The sequence below is a fragment of the Saimiri boliviensis genome, chromosome 8 (genome assembly GCF_048565385.1).
Source record: "Saimiri boliviensis isolate mSaiBol1 chromosome 8, mSaiBol1.pri, whole genome shotgun sequence".
Lineage (NCBI taxonomy): Eukaryota > Metazoa > Chordata > Mammalia > Primates > Cebidae > Saimiri > Saimiri boliviensis.
The window spans coordinates 120372626-120390918 of record NC_133456.1 but is presented as its reverse complement, the minus strand read 5'-3'; the positions used below and the strand labels follow the sequence as shown (position 1 = coordinate 120390918).

General features: G+C 36.7%; 1 protein-coding gene across 3 annotated transcripts in view; it reads right to left on the bottom strand.

The window, feature by feature from the left end:
• Positions 1 to 18293, bottom strand: part of RAB18 (RAB18, member RAS oncogene family) — a 36169-nt gene that overhangs the window by 17200 nt on the left and 676 nt on the right. For all 3 annotated transcript variants that reach the window (XM_003938399.4, XM_003938398.3, XM_074405152.1), the window contains exon 2: positions 13520 to 13575. In XM_003938399.4, the coding sequence (XP_003938448.1) occupies positions 13520 to 13575 (56 nt within the window). The remainder of the gene's footprint in view (positions 1 to 13519; positions 13576 to 18293) is intronic.

Below are 18293 nucleotides of genomic sequence, written 5' to 3'. Positions count from 1 at the left end.
CATTTCCGAGATTTTGGTGCACCCATCACCCGAGCAGTGCGCACTGTACCCAATGTGCAGTTTTTTTATCCCTCACCCCTCTCCCACCCTCCCCCCAAGTCCCCAAAGTCCACTGTATCATTCTTAAGCCTTTGCCTCTTCACAGCTTAGCTCCCACTTACGAATGAGAATTTATGATGTTTGGTTTTCCATTACTGAGTTACCTCACTTAGAATAATGTTCTCCAATTCCAGCCAGTTTGCTGCAAATCTCATTATTTTGCTCCTTTTTATGACTGAGTAGTATTCCATGGTATACATATTACACATTTTATCTACTCGTTAACTGATGGGCATATGGGCTGGTTCTGTATATTTGCAATTGTGAATTGTGCTGCTATAAACACGCTTGTGCGAGTGTCTTTTTCATATGATGAACAGCCGGAGTTTTAATACACCACTTCAATTATGAATAGTGTAATAAGATACATTAACAACAAAAAATAAAAGGCTTGAAGACCAATGAGAGCCAACAGAACACTCCATACAACAAAAAATTTTTCTCAAGTATACATGAAACATTCTCCAGGACAGACTATATGCCGGCCACAAAACAAGTCTTAATACATTTCAAAAACCCAAAATCGGGCCAGGCACAGTGGCTTATGTCTGTAATCCCAGCACTTTGGGAGGCTGAGGCGGGTGGATCACAAGGTCAAGAGGTTGAGACCATCCTGGCCAATACGGTGAAACTCCATCTCTACTGAAAATACCAAAATTGGCCAGACATGATGGCACATGCCTATAGTCCCAGCTACTTGGGAGGCTGAGGCAAGAGAATCGTCTGAACCTGGGAGGTGGCGGTTGCAGCAGGCCAAGATTGTGCCACTGTACTCCAGCCTGGTGACAGAGCGAGATTCTGTCTCAACAAAAAAAACAAACACACACCGAAATCATGCAAACCATTTTTCTGATTACAATGGAATAAACCTAGAAATTAATAACAGAAGGAATACTGGCAAATTCATAAATATATGAAAATGAAATAATACCCTTTTAAACAACCACTAAGTCAAAGAAGAAATCATAGAAAAAAAGTAGACTGCCTTGAGACAAATAAAAATACAACATATTAAAACTTAGGGAATGCAGTGAAATAATATTAAGAGATAATTTTTTTTTTTTTTTTGAGATAGAGTCTTGCTGTGTCACCTAGGCTGGAGTGCAGTGGCACAGTTTCGGCTCACTGCAATCTCCTGGAGTGATTTTCCCATCCCAGCTCCCCTAGTAGCTGGAATTACAGGTGCCCACCACCACACCTGGCTAATTTTTGTATTTCTAGTAGAGATGGGGTTTCACCATGTTGGCCCAGCAGGTCTCTACCTCCTGACCTCAGGTGATCTGCCTGCCTCAGCCTCCCAAAGAGCTGGGATTACAGATGTGAGCCACCATGCCTGGCCCAGAGATTTATAGCTGTAAATGAATATATTATAAAGAAAACAAAACTTCAAATCAATAACCTAGCTTTATACCTTAAGGAACTAAAAAAGAAGAGTAAACTATGTGCAAAGCTAGCAGGACAAAAGTAATAAATAATATGAGCAAAGATAATTAAATAGAGAATAAAACACAATAAGGAAAATCAATAACCAAAGTTGTTTTTTTTTTTAAGATCAACAAAATACACAAACTTTCAAACTAGATTGACTTTAAAAAGAAGAAAGTGAGAGAAAGACTCTAATTACAAAAATCAATTATGAAAATAGGGTCAATACCACCAATTTTACAGAAAAAAAAAAAGGATCATAAAAAAATACTGTGAACAATTGTATGTCAATGAATTGGATAATCTAAATGAAATGGGCAAATTCTTGCAAATATGCAATCTGCTAAAATTTACAAACATGAATAGTTTATTCAAGTTTTCTATACCTGAGTAAATTCTGTAAGGACATTCAATCTTACTAAATGCAAGAACAGGTGGACAAGAAAAATGAAATACATCGCATTAAGAAAATGAAGCGTTTTTAAACACATGATGATCATCTTGATGCAGAAAATGCATTTGACAAAATTCAGTTCCCTTTCATGATAAAAACACTCCACAAACTAGGAACAGAAGGGAATTTTCTCAACATAATAAACAGCATATATTAAAAAAAAAAACCCATAGCTAATGTCATACTTAATGGTGATAAAGTTTTGGTTTTATTCCAAGTTGTTTTGGCTAGTCTAGTTCCTTTGCATTTCCAAGTGAATCTTACAATCAGCTTGTTTTACAAATAAAAGGCTGCTGGGATTTTGACAGGGGTTACACGGAATCTACAGATCATTTTGGGGAGAACTGACCTCTTAGCAATATTAAATCCTATGGCTATTGAAAAAGCTGTATCTTTCCATTCACTTAGGTCTTTAAAAATTTATCTAAGTATTTTGTAATTTTCAGTGTTACAGGTTTTTGACAAATTTTGTCAGATTTAGTCCTAGGTATTTCATAGATTTTTATTTAAAATTGTATTTGATTTCTCACCTTCCTTTTTTAAATTACTAATATACAGAAACACATTTGATATTTTAAATATGGATTTTTATATTCCCATGGATTTTTGCATTCTTCTTTTCCAATCTGGATGACTTTTACTTCTTGTATTACTGCCTGGCTAAAAATTTCTAGTACAATAGAAATGGTGAGAGCTTATATTCTTATTTTGTTCCTTATATTAAGGGGAAAACATTCTTTTACCATTAAGTATGATGTTAGCTGTATGTTTTTCACAGATATCCTTTATCAGGTTTCTAATTATAGTTTACTGAGAGGTGTTACCAAGAATACATGTTGAGCCAGGTGCTCACGCCTATAATCCCAGCACTCTGGGAGGCCAAGGTGGGTAGATCACCTGAGGTCGGGAGTTCGAGACCAGCCTGAACAACATGGAGAAACCCCATCTCTACTAAAAATACAAAATTAGCCAAGTGTGGTGATACATGCCTGAAATCCCAGCTACTCGGGAGGCTGAGGCAGGAAAATGGTTTGAACCCAGGAGAAGGAGGTTGTGGTGAGCCAAGATCATGCCGTTACACTCCAGTCTGGGCAACAAGAATGAAACTCTATCTCAAAAAAAAAAATAAAAAAAAAATACATGTTGGATTATTTTCAAATGCATTTTCTGCATCTATTGAGATGATTATGATATTTGTTTTTTAGTTTAGTAGTGAAGTATGCACTAATGTTAAACCAACTTGTCCTTTGTAGGATAAACCCCACTTGGTTTTGTTGATTTATTAAATGTTGTTCTTTCATATGTTTCATTATCAACTGATACTTTTTCAAAACTGCAAAAGCTATTCAGTGTAGAAAGGACAATCTTTTCAATTGATAGTGTTAGAACAACTGGATATCCATGCACAAAAAAAAAAAGAACTTCATAACTCACACTGTATTAAAAAATTAATTCAAAAAATTATATTTAATGTAACATTTAAAACTCTAAAACTTCTAGAAGAAAATATAGGGGAAAACCACTGCAACTTTCTGTCAGGCAAAAGATACAACACTGAAATCATCATCCATAAATGAAAACATTAATAAATTAGATTTCATCAAAATTAAACAACATATGTTCTCAGAATATACTTTTATAAGAATGAAAAGAAGAGCCAGAAACTGAGAGGAAAACATTTGCAAAGCATATTCATCTAATAAGGGACTTAAATGCAGAATATATTTTTAAAACTCTCAAAACTTAACAAAAAGAAAGCAAAAAACCCACTTAAAAAATTAATAAAAGACATGACACTGCAATATACATATATATATTCCGTATATATAAATGTGTGTATAGACATAAAAAGATGCTCAACCTCATCAGTCAATAGAGAAATGCAAATTAAATGACAATGAGATCCGTACACATACCTACTTACCCATTTGAGGTTAAAATTTAAAAGGCTGCTCGTAGGAATATAATAGGTGAGAGGTATAGAAGAACAAGAATTCTCACATGATGCTAAAAGGAATGTAAAAATGATACAACCACTTCATAAAAATATGGCCAAACAGTTTTTCCAAAGTTAAATATGCATATACCACATGACCCAGCAATTCCATTACTGGGTATTATTCTAAAGAAATAAAAGTTAGTATTCATACAAAACCCTATATCTGAATGTTTACAATAGGACTATTCATAATGACTAAAAACTAGAAACAACACAAAGGTCTTATAATGGATGAATAGATAAACCAACTAAAATTGTGGTGCATCCAGCTTCTGTACGGCAAAAGAAACAGTCAGTAGAGTGAATCAGCAACCAACAGAATGGGAAAAATTTTTTGCAGTCTACCCATCTGACAAGGGGCTGATATCCAGAATTTACAAAGAACTAAAACAGATCTACAAGAAAAAAACAAACAAGCCCATTCAAAAATGGGCGAAGGATATGAACAGATACTTTACAAAAGAAGACATACAGGAGGCCAACAAACATATGAAAAAATGCTCATCATCATTGGTCATTAGAGAAATGCAAATCAAAACCACACTGAGATACCATCTCACACCAGTTAGAATGGTGATCATTAAAAAATCTGGAAACAACAGATGCTGGAGAGGATGTGGAGAAATAGGAACACTTTTACACAGTTGGTGGGGATGTAAATTAATTCAACCATTGTGGAAGACAGTGTGGCGATTCCTCAAGGACCTAAAAATAGAAATCCCATTTGACCCAGCAATCCCATTACTGGGTATATATCCAAAGGATTATAAATCATTCTACTATAAGGACACGTGCACACGAATGTTCATTGCAGCACTGTTCACAACAGCAAAGACTTGGAACCAACCCGAATGCCCAATGATGATAGACTGGATAGGGAAAATGTGGTACATATACACCATGGAATATTACACAGCCATCAAAAATGATGAGTTCACGTCCTTTGTAGGGACATGGATGAACCTGGAAACCATCATTCTCAGCAAATTGACACAAGAGCAGAAAATCAAACACCGCATGTTCTCACTCATAGGCAGGTGTTGAACAATGAGAACACATGGACACAGGGAGGGGAGCACTACACACTGGGGTCCATTGGGGGTAAATGGGGGAGGGACAGGGGGTGGGGAGGTGGGAAGAGATAGCATGGGGAGAAATGACAGATACAGGCGAGGGGACAGAAGGCAGAAAACCACACTGCCATGTGTGTACCTATGCAACAATCTTGCATGTTCTTCACATGTACCCCAAAACCTAAAATGCAATTAAAAAAAAAAAAGAAAAAAAAAGAAAAAAAAATTGTGGTGCATCTACACAATGGAATATAGCTAAGCAATAAAAAAGGAACAAACAATTCACAGAACTTGGATGAAGCTCAAAGGCATTAAGCCAAGTGTAAGCAGTCTCAAAGGTAACATATCCGATGATTCCACTTACAAGACATTCTCAAAATGATAAAACTAGAGACCAGATAAGTGGCTACTGGGGTTAGAGGCAGGATGACTAAACTAGAATAGACCAGAAAGGGATAGCACCAGGTAGTTCTGTGCATGATGGAACTATCTGATATGCCAACTGTGGTGGTAATTATATGACCATATACATTTAATACATATGTTAAAAATCAAACCGTTTATCAAAAAAATCAACTTTAATGTATAATTTTTTAAAAAATACTGCTACAAATGCATATGTAAGAAGCCAATAGATCAAAAATATTTTCTAAAAGAATAAATTATCAAGAATGTATATTGTAAAACCTCTACTTCTTTTCCATTTAGGATTTGCTTTGTTACTGTCAAGTCTGAGATTGATTCTGCATAATTGTTCCATGGGCTTTTAAAGCAATGAGGTCTTTTTTCGAAAGATTTGTTGATTGTTGTTAGTCCAACTCCCTACACCCTTATCTGTGTCTTTTGGATCTATCTACAAAAGAAGTGCAACAAATCTAATATAACTGTATTTTTATCAAATTCTTTTTTTTTTTTTTTGAGATGGAGTCTCACTCTGTCACACAAGCTAGAGTGCAGTGGTACAATCTTGGCTCACTGCAACCTCTGCCTCCTGAATTCAAGCAATTCTCCTGCCTCAGCTACCCAAATAGCTGGGACTACAGGTGTGAGCCACCACGCCTGGCTAATTGTTGTATTTTTAGTAGAGACAGCGTTTCACCACGTTGGCCAGGCTGGTCTCAAACTCCTGACGTCAGGTGATCCGCCCTCCTTGGCCTCCCAAAGTGCTGGGATTACAAGCGTGAGTCACCACACTCGGCCCTCATCAAATTCTTTTCTGGGTTCTGAAGCTTTTATATATAGCTTCTATGTTTGGTGCCTCCTTGTTTATGACTGTTATAGCTGCTTAATTAACTGGGCCTTTCATCATCACATACTATCCTACTTTATTCTGTTCAATGCATTAAATTCTACCTTAAGCTATATTTTACCACACTACCTTTGCATTTTTACATTTGCCTGGTTCTTCTATTTTCAATCTTAAGTGCTTTTTCAACACTAACTAATAGTCAATTATTAAGAGAAGTGGACCCAGGCACATTTAATTAATCAACGTATTTAATTTTACTGCTTCTCTCTTAATTATACTTAGCATTCTTTGACATTCAGGTCAAATCTGTGGTTGATGTACTGTGAAATAATTAGAAGAACTCCAAATTAGAAGTTGAGAGGCCGGATTTAGCCCCAGCCTTCTGACGAAGGTACAGCCTAAGGTATATAGAAGAAGGTATAGAAATATATTAATAAATAAAAGATTTCTCTTTTTCTTTCTTTCTTTTTTTTTTTTTTCTTTGAGATGGAGTCTTTCTCTGTCACCTAGGCTGGAGTGCAGTGGTGCAGCGTTCCCTCACTGCAACCTCCATCTCCTGGGTTCAAGCAATTCTTCTGCCTCAGCCTCCCGCAAACCTGGAATTACATGCACCTGCCACCACGCCTGGCTAATTTTTGTATTTTTAGTGGAGATAGAGGTTTCACCATGTTGACCAGGCTGGTCTTGAACTCCTGACCTTCAGTGATCCACCTGCCTTGGCCTCCCAAAGTGCTGAGATTACAGGCATGAGCCACTGCACCCGGCCCAAAGATTTCAAATGTTCAAAAGGGAAAGCAAAACTGAAAATTCAAAGTATCCAGAGCAATGACAAAGAAATACTCCAAACCAAAACCTGTGGAACACAGAATTGGTTCTTAGAGAACATCTTTAACAAACAATAAGGATTAAAAATAAGGGAACTTAATACTTATCTTAACCAACAAAATATGCCAGAAGTAGGAAGAACAGAGAGGGAAAAAAAGTAAAGCAATCCTCAAAAAAATAAAACAGATACATTTGTCAGGAAAAGAAAACAATAATAGACAATTTTAGAAATGACAAAGAGCCACAATCACAGATAATGAAAAGTTTAAAAGAATACTATTTGCAACTAACTTAAGAGAAAATGAATACTTTCGCAGTTATACTCCCAAGACTATTCTAAGAATAGAAAACTTGAAGAGGTTGGAATAGTAAAGAAGGAAGCAGAATCAGATTGATTCAACAGCTGAAATGTAACCTTTAAAGAACAGATAATTCCAGTATTATTTAAGTTTATCATGACAATTTTTTTCCCATCTTTGGAGACAGGTCTTACACTGTCACCCAGGCTAGAATACAGTCATAGGATCACAGCTCACTGCAGCCTCGACCTGCCAGGCTCAAGTGATCCTCCTGCCTTGGCCTCACAAAATGCTGGGATTATAGGAATGAGCCACTGTGCCCAGCAGAAGTCATGGGTATTTTTGAAAGCTCACTAAGGGAATGACATCAACTGATAACAACCAAAATTTGTCTAAGTGTAGTTGAAATATACCAACCCTCAAAAGACATTTTCACATATTTTAACAATTATATCTTAAAATAGATTAAGAAACATGTTGTGAGCCAGTCTGAAGTAGAAAAATGGTTTTACATTCATTTTCTAGGCTTTTATTTGAAAATAGTTTTTTAAAGCACCCTTTTTATATTCAAAAGTTACCAAAAATGGGGTAAATAAAAAAATTTAAAAATCAAAGTGAATTATGCCTATCAGATTATATAAAATTAGTGTGACTAACTTCTACAAGATCTAATATCCATGCTTACCAATTCCATCTATACCACCAATTACTTAGGTACGTACCTGATTAAGGACTATCCTGTGACCTTGTCATAGCAGACAAAGAAACCTAATACCATACCAACTTTTATCAAACACTCCCGTGTAATAAGAAAAAAAAAAAAAAAAAAACAGTCAAGATGTTTTTGCAGGCTGAGAACAGTGGCTCACATCTGCAATCCCAGCACTTTGGGAGGCCAAGGTAGTAGGACTGCTTGAACCCAGGAGTTCAAGACCAGCCTGGGCAACATGGTGAAACCCCATCACCAAAAAAAAACACAAAAATCATCTGGGCATGGTGGCACATGTCTGTAGTTCCAGTTCAGGAGACTGAGGTGGATCACTTAAGCCCAGGTGGTCGAGGCTGGAGTGAGCTGTGTTTGTGCCACTGCATTACAGCCTGGGCGACGGAAAAAGACCCTGTATCAAAAAAATTTTTTAAATGCTTGCAATTTTGTGTGTATGAGTGTTTATCTTTATGTCATAAATGTTATCCTATACTACATTTTAAAATATTTGTTGTGTTTCATTATATTTTCTTCTGAGTCTCAAATATGCATATGTTAGGTTTCCTTTTCTGATTTCCATATCTATCATAATTTAACATTTGTTTTAACATTTTCATTAATTTTGATAAACTCACCTGCTTTTCCCATTTCTAGACTCTGTCTCTTACAGTATTTTCCACAGTTCTCTATCATCTACGTGATCCTTTCTATTTCAACTTCATTTCAGTAATGGCCTTATTTTCTAATTTCATTTATTTTTCTTTCCACTTTCCAATCAGCTTACCTTGCATTTTCTCATGCAACCACAATTATTTCTTCCCTGGCCTCTTATATCAACTGCTTTGTGCTCTCAGCAGTAAATACTTCATTAAGCTTTCCAAACTCATGGCAAAGTGTTTGATCACAATGCTCATCTTCTTTATGGCAATATTTTAGGTGATTGTTGTTCACCTGTCCGTTGTTTCTCTGTTTCTTTCTTCCTTTTTGATTTCCAAACATCTGTGGCAGTCGAGCTTAACTGTTTCAATTATTCATCTTTGAAGAAGTGCTGGTTGTCCAGACCCTGCTATTTGTAGGAGGTGCGTACAGAAGGCCAGAGTGCCTCCAGTTCTGGACTGACACAACTTTTTCGTGATTCAGAGATTCACCTAAGAGATAGTTTTGTGTTTTACCTCTCAACAGCCAATGCAGACAGGCAGTCTGGAGGTTTTTCACAAGGCAAAGTCATCTCTTCCCCAACTGCTATAGAGATAGACACATATTACTTCCTGCAAAAATGGCTTATGAGGCTCCTTGTTTGGCTTCATCTCCCCAACTTCTTAGAATCAAATCAGGTGCAGGAAAGCTCCTGCCATGAGAGGAAGAAACCCCCTTCACTTTTGTAAACAAGAGGTTTTGTACCTCAGGGAGGCCTGCAGTTTCGTGGATGTTTCTTGCTGGCTTTGAGCTACACAGCTGTGGCATCCTCTCTACTTCTTCCCACATGCAGCCGGCCTCATCGCCACTGCTCCTGGCAACAATCTCACCTATTTTGTGGCTTGGGTTTTTAACCGTCTTCTAGTTTAGTGGGATGCTGGGTTTGTGTTTCAGTTTTTCCCTCTCTTTGTTGTTTTTAGCTAATTGCCAAAAAAACAAAAGAAAAATTCTAACTTTATAGTACCATCTGCAAATCCCAAATCCAACAATTATCTTAAAGGAGTTTTATACAAGACAAAAACTTAAGTGTCTGACTAAATTACTGAGAGATAATGGTACATTTTCCTTACTACTATTTTACTGTGGGGTAAAATACCAATTTTCCATAAAACACTAATTTTCACAAGGCCGTTAAGTAATTGTTTTTATTTTTTTAAAAATCATGTGTGGGCTGGGCGTGGTGGCTCACACTTGTAATCCTAGCACTTTGGGAGGCTGAGCCAACTGGATCATTTGAGGTCATGAGCTCAAGACTAGCCTGGCCAATATGGTGAAACACTATCTCTACTAAAAATACAAAAATTAGCCAGGCATGGTGACATGCACCTGTAATCCCAGCTTCTTGGGAGGCTGAGGCAGGAGAATCGCTTGAACCTGGGAGGCAGAGCTTGCAGTGAGCCAAGATCTCACTCCACTGCACTCCAACCTGGGCAACAGAGCGAGACTCTATCTCAAAAAAAAAAAAAACAAAAAAAAAAACTCTACATACTGGTTATTACCTAAGGCAGAAAGTAATCTCATGTTTAACTGTAAAAGATACTTTGTTCAACGGATTCAAGATCCAGGGCCTGTTTGGGGAACAAATTATATATATTTTCACCAGCATGCTATAATCTTAGTATTTGTCTTTGCAGAAGACAAAGGCTTTTTAGTAATAAAGAAAACTCATAATTTATGATGCTACAAACCCCCAAATTCCATTTGGGTTTGTAATGAAGACAGTTAACATTATCTATACATATGCTCATTCCTTCAGTAAAATTTTAACTTTAGGCAAGTTAATTTTCCTGCCAGTTGCTACTGCTCTCCTCCTTGCTAGCCATTACCAATATGTACTCAGGCAGGTTCTGACCAAAATAAGGTTTTACCACTAAGCAATTTTTATAGGAGTAAATAATACACCAGGCTGGGCACAGTGGCTCATACCTGTAATCCCAACACTCTGGGAGGCCGAGGCGGGTAGATCATTTGAGGCCAGGAGTTTAAGACAAGCCTGACCAACATACCAAAATGCTGTCTCTACTAAAAATACAATAATTAGCCAGGTGTAGTGGTGAATGCCTGTAGTCCCAGCCACTCAGGAGGATGAGGCACAAGAATTGCTTTAACAGGGAGGTGGAGGCAGCAGTGAGCCGAGGTTGTGCCATTTCACTCCAGCCTGGCCAAGACAGCAAGACTCTCTCTCAAAATAAGCAAATTAATTAAATTTAATAATAATTATTATTATACAACAAAACCAAATTACAATGGAGTTTGAATTACAGTGTTTCAAATTATTCCCTTTCCTATGACCAAATAAGAGTAAATCCATAAATGCTAATGTCATGCAAAAGCTAAGTAAAGACTAATATAATTTATTTAAAATTTAGAGGCACCATGAGTTCATATGAAGTAAAAGAAACAAACAAACATGAGCTCCTTGTGAGCTGGTCATGGTGTTGCATGGCTGCAGTTCCAGCTACTTTGGAGGCTGAGGTAGGAGGATCAGTTGAGCCCAGGAATCTGAGGCCAGCCTGAGCAACACAGTGAGATACTGCCTTACATAAAAAGAAACAAAAAGGGCTCTTACTTACAGAATTCCAAACAAAATATGCAGACAGAGTGATAGCATTTGAAAAAAATCAACATCTGATAACCATCACAGTTGGAGTGACAAGATCATATACTGTCCTTATCACTTGTCACAGGCAAAAATTATCAGTGGGTGCTACAACAAGGGGGCAGAAAGTATAAGGAGGATACCTATACAGTCTCAATGCATCTCTCCACAAGAAATATATTAGTTATGAAGGGAAAAACAGTAACTTCACAGAGAAGTAAGTTGGCATATATCACCTTAAGTAACTGAAGTCCCACCACCAGTAAATGGGATAACAGACATCATATGCCTCCTGACACTGTGCTCTGAAAAATATTTCTGCAGAATTCTTGCCAAAAATGCATAACCTGAATCTAACTGTAAGGACACACTGGACATATACAAATTGAGGGACATCCTATAAAATAATTATTTACTCTTCAAAAATGTCAAGGCCCTAAAAAGGCAAAGAAAGACTGAAGAACTGCTGATTAAAAGAGACTGAAGAGGCTCGACGCAGTGGCTCACAACTGAAATGCCAGCACTTTGGAAGGCCGAGGCAGGAGGATCACTTGAGGTCAGGAGCTCAAGACCAGCCTGCCTAACATGCTAAACCCCGTCTCCATCAAAATTACAAAAAAGTTAGCCAGGCATGGTGGCATAAGCCAGCAGTCCCAGCTACTCAGGTGGCTGAGGCAGGAGGATCACTTGAACCTGGGAGGTGGAGGTGGCACTGGGCTGAGATGGTGGCATGTACTCCAGCCTGGGTGAAAGAGCAATAGTCTCTTTCTCAAAAATAAATAAATTAGTTAATTAAATGAAATAAAAGAGGCTAAAGATAAATAACTAAATTCAATGCATGATCCTGGACCCAAAACAATTATTTGTCTTTCGCTTTATAGGACACTAATGGGACAACTGATAAAATCTGTGTATAGACAATAAAACTGTATCTATGTTCATTTAAAAAATACACATTAAAGTATGTAGACATTAAAGACATCATGTCTACAATCTACTCTCAAACTATTCATTTTTTAAAAAAAGAATACTGTGTGTATGTAGAGAGAGAATGATAAAGCAAATGTGACAAACATTAACATTTGGAGTAATTTAGTAGGATACACAAGAATTATTTGTGCTATTTTTACAAATCTGTGAGTCTGAAATTTTTTCACAATAAAAAGTTAAAAATAGACATATAATAAATGAAAACAAATAAAGGCAGTTAAGAGAAACTCTTTATATTCCCTAACAATAATGCTAGGATCATCTTTACTATATTCTCCTCATATCATGAAATTTTAAAGCTCAAAAAAAAAAAAGCATTCTCTCTCCCCAAAACCTCCCAATTTACAGATGAAGTCAGTAAGTCAAGTGACTTCATCAAGATTACACCTAATTCAAGGCAAAGCTAAGACTAGCTCTGACTCAGCTCAGCTACCTTTCAACTATTCCAATTAGTCTCTTCAAACCTTTACGTTGTTGTCTACAGTGTAAACACGTGATATCAAAATACTTACCTCTATCTTCTCACATATTTTCATAAATTAGTGTGACTACCACTTTCAGGCAATCTAAATTTTATCTTTAAAAGGCATTTATGTATCATTGCTCCTAACAATCCTTAATAACTAATATCAATACAAATATGAAGATAAGAATACATGCCAAACAAAGTAGCACATGCTGAATATACAAAATTAACACACTTTTTTAGGTCCATGATGACAGAGACCAAGTTTGTTATTCAATATTATCACCCTGCCTCTTAGTAGCAGTGCCTGGCACACAATAAGTATTCAAATAACTGTTGTACAATGCAAAATAAAAGACAATCCATAGTACAGGAAAGAAATGTGTGTACAGATAATCACATTATCAGTAGTTTTAATAAAGTGGCATGAGACAACAGATGAAGTTATTTTATCTTGGTAAGATCTGGAAAAGCTTCAGAGATTTAATGATACCAATATTAAGTTTTGAAGGACAAGTAAGATTTCAACAGACAAGGAGGCAGTGGGGTGGTGAGAGGAAGGTGGAAGGGTTTAGATTTAAAAGGCCAAAGGCAAGAAAATACTGGCCATTTTTATAGGATTTTTAAATATACACTTACCTATTGTTGCTGCAAGTTCTGGATCAAACGTATCATCTGTGAACCTCAAGAGCAGGCTGAAAGAAATATTAAAAAGACAAGTTAGGAATCTGAATTTTCTAATCATATGATAAATGTGTTCATGAATATTTGGTCACAAATTATTAGATGCAGATAAAAATAGGCCTGCTCCTAGGAATACTGCCTCAGAGCAGGTACACACAGAAGAGTTAAATTACTAGAAAGGCAATTTAAAAATCCCAAGAGCAAAGTAGTTTACAATTAAATATATTCCCCATGCTCTCCTACACAATCCTCCAAGTACAAAAGGTGGGGGTTGTTGGTTTTTTTTTAACTGTTCTGGTATGTCCTTTTGAGAAAATGATATTAGCAGCATGTCATGCTTTAACTGACATAGATGAAAAGGGAAAAAATAGTCTCTTAGAATGCAACAAACTAACTTTAAGAAATCTCATTGTGTAACCCACTCTGAATTCAGGCAAAAACAGAAATACATCAAAGCCTAGCATTCTGTAACATGCAGTATGGCTACTACCTAAGTGAGAAGAAAAGATGCAGTAAAAAGAGAGGTAAAAAGAAAGATCCTAAAACAGAGTAGGAATACTGGGCAAACACTAGGTAGGGTGTATAAAACCAAGTAGGCAACTGGAGCTATTGAAGGCTTTTAAAGAAAGTTATGACAAGAACTGCTCTTTGTTTGGAAAAGTTCATGCCAACAAAAAAATGAAAGAAAATCAATGGAAGACAACTGCCACAGTTATGGCAAGAGAGAACAAAGGACTGAACCTAGGATATGGTAAGAAAATAGAAAGGAAGGAGAAAAGCAAAAGACACCAGATTAGAAGAGTACTCTAAGATTTTGCATCTTCCAGAATTATTTTACTTACTACAAAGGAGAAGCGTCATTTATTAAAAGCTCTTCAAATGTAAAATCTAAGTTTTTGTTAAAGCCCTTGGTTTTAAAGTCATTCAGTCTTCCCTCATATTATCTTCTAAAGTATAAGACTATCCTAATTGACCTGTTTGCATGAATAAAATCAAAGAAATTGCATCAGATGTCTAAATTACAGAAAAATCTTAGCACTATTTTTATAGATTGTGATTATTGCAGATCGAGGTATGTTTTGTCCACAGAGTTTTTGCAAAACATAATGGTCTCCTGGTAGTTTTCAAATCCAGTGTCATTAATTATATTTGAAGGATTAACTCTCCCTTACTTGGTTTTGTTTTCTTGTGTTTACCATAAAACCAGAACCACAGAATCAAAGTAAAACAGAAGAGTCAAATTCTACATTTCACTAGTTAACATCTTGACTATATTTACTTACTTCGAACATAGGTAACAATACAAACAAGACTTTTAAAGACTACCTACAAAAATGTTCTTCTCTCCCAACATACTTAGTTACCCATAATTTAAGAATAGAAAAGATACATATCTATATGTGGTCACCACAGAAAATATTATTACAAAAACATAAGTTAACATAACCTTGTAGACTAGTTGTAATAATATAATAATATAATAATGATGACATTGGGTATTATTTATTGAACATATGGCAATGTGCAGACACAAAGCCAGAGGTTTTTCTTCCATAATTGCTCATCCTTAAATGGCCCTTGTTATTAATGTTACTTTGTCAGGAGAGGCAAGGAATTGGTGGGATGGTGTGAAACAACAAATTTTAATGCAAGCTAAGGGTACACATCAGATCTTAACGAGGGGTATTCTGGTATCCCAAAATGTTATTCTAAATTCTATGCATGCATTTTTCTAAGCAGATAATCTATTTCTCTATTAGACTTTGAAAAGGGCAGAGAGTCCATTTCTCTATTAGATTTTGAAAGGAACTGACAATGTCAAAATAATTAAGAAGCACCCTTTGCTTTGCTTTGCTTTTTAAGAGACAGGGTCTTACATCTGTCGTGCCAGTTACTTGGGAGGCTAAGGTGGGCAGTGGCATAATCACAGCTCACTAATCCTCCCACCTTAGCCTCCCAAGTAACTGGCACGACAGGTGTGCATCACCAAGGCCGGCTAATTTTTTTATTTTTATTTTTATTACAAGCATGGTCTCGTTATGTTGCCCAAGCTGGTCTGGAACTCCTGGCTTCAAGTGATTCTCCTGTCTCAACCTCCTGAGTAGCTAGTATTACAGGATGAGGCATTGCACCTGGTAAAAGCATCATTTTTTTTCACCTGGGTGCAGGTGGGCTAAGGACAAAAAGGGCATTAGTCAAGCACCATTCTTATATTATTGCATATTTACACCCTCATACTCTCAAAGTTAAAGGAGCAAAATGTTTTCCATTCGGAAGTAGAGATGGAAGGAGTAACTACCACCAGGGCCTTAGATACACCAAATTTATAATAAACAGAACGTGATTATGACTAATCCGCATTTTTTAAACTTGCAAATGAAATTCACCAGAAAGAATGGGAAGGCAAGGGGCATAAGAGGGACAGCAATTTTGATGACAGGTCTCTCTAATCCCTTCCAGTTCTTGATACACTCAGCTACTCTTTAGCTCACTAGGCCTAGCCACAGAATCGGAGTCTTATACATTTAGGTCTGAGAGGTTTCTATTCCAACCCCCTCACTTTTGAAATGAAGGCCTACAGCATTCAAGTATCACACACAAGGTCACACAAATGGCAGCAGTTTCATAATCCTGATATCCTGACTACTATCACATACCCTTTAGACTCTAACACTATGAAATACACTAGAAAGTAATCCACTAATTCGGATTAAAGATATCCTTTTTCCCCCAACAACACAAGTGCTATCTCACTTCCACTAGCTTCAACTCTGTAATGAAACAGAAAGAAACTTGGTTAAAATAAGACTTTTAAGATCATAACCATGACAAATATTTCTGCACTGATTCACTTTTAAAGGCATATACTTCTATTTTAGTAGAGTCATTTATTCTCATCTTATCCAGAAATGTAAGTGTTTAAGGTTGTTTTCCACAGCATATCACATAGGCCAATAATGTACACCTAGCTAGACAAATAAGACAACTTTCTCACTAAGTGCAATCCTTTCCAGAAAGAGGTAAAGTATCAAAACTTTGCATGAGCAGTTGATAATCCATCGCTATGTATCGAGGAAAAAGTTTAAAACAGACTAGGCCCACATAAGTTTGTTTTGGGGGCATGAACTAGGAGACTGATAAATCCACTTAACAGATCTCACTCTACAAGGAGAATCTCAGTTGGGTGTCATGGCTCTTGTCTGTAATCTCAACACTTTAGGAGGATGAGGCGGGAGGTTGACTTGAGCCCATAAGTTTGAGACCAGCCTAGGCAACATAAGAAAATCCCAACTAGGAAAAAAATTTTAGAAATAGGGCTGGTCATGGTGGCTCATGCCTACATTCCTAGCACTTTGGGAGGTTAAGGCAGGAGGATCTGATGAACTCAGGAGTTCAAGACCAGCCTGGGCAACTCAGTGAGACCTCCTCCCTATAAAAAATAAAAAACACTAGCCAAGCATGGTGACTCGTGCCTATAGTCCCAGCTACTAAGAAGGCTGAGGTGGGAGGATCGCTTGAATCCAGGAGATTGAGACTGCAATGAACTATATGATCATGCCACTGCACTCCAGTATGGGTGACAGAACAAGACCCTGTCTCAAAAAAAAAAAAAGCAGAGGAATTTTGTTTATATACTCCAGTTAACCTTCCAGAAAATTTTAACACACCCTAACTTGTCACCCATGCAATACATTTAGAAAAAGTGCTAACGGACCATGTATTGGGTTGAACTACATGAAATGACAACCAGCCATTCTGACTTCAAAGACACTAATTTGCTAAGTGTGAACTTAGAACCATATCTCAAGGAAAAAAGGAGAAAAGAAAAAGAAAGATCACAAGGCTATGAAATTCCTATGAAAACAATGTTTACTACATTACTGTTTAACCCTTAAATATGTATGTGCAATAATAGATGATTATTGTAAACAATTTTATTCATCCCTTTTACACACACACACACATACTCACACACAAATTATACTTGTTTACTAACCCATAGTATTTCATTATTCTATTCCTTGGTATGTGCAACTCCTTCATTCCAGTAGACACACAGTACATTAAATGAGGAACACTATGAAAATGTATTGTCAAACTTCAAAAATACAGAAAATTTCAGAATATATTGCATAAGCTTTCAAATTCTGAAGTAGCTTTTTAAAAATTAAGGCTTTATGAAGTAATTTTTAAAAGTTATTTGAGGAGAGCTTTCATTCTATTTTGTAGAATGAAGGCTACTTCAACTTATAAAATATAAAAAAGTATTTGAAAGATCTGTGTATCAGAAGGTATAGCTAAAACATGAAACGGACTATAGGCCCTGGAGTGTATATGTGGTTTAAGGATTAGGACGCCCTTGAACATAACCTAATCAGATGGCAAGAATGACTTCACCTGGAGAACTTTGTTCCAAGATCTAGATGAAATCACAACCCTCTAGAAACATCCACCTAGATCCATGTCTTACCTTATACTCAACTCCACTATCATTATTTTCCCTAAGGAAAAAGTCAAAAATGAAAAAACAATACTAATTTTTGGTCTCCATAGGATGTGGCAAAATGAGAAATACCAATTACACTTCATTTTCAAAGGTGGTCCACAGCGGCAACACTCGGACCTCACACTAAAGGGAAATTTTCCGGCAGTCACAAGACCCAGGAGTTCTTTCACAGCCAACTAATCAAAAAGGAAGAGAAGCGACATGAAGCTGCGCCCAGACAGG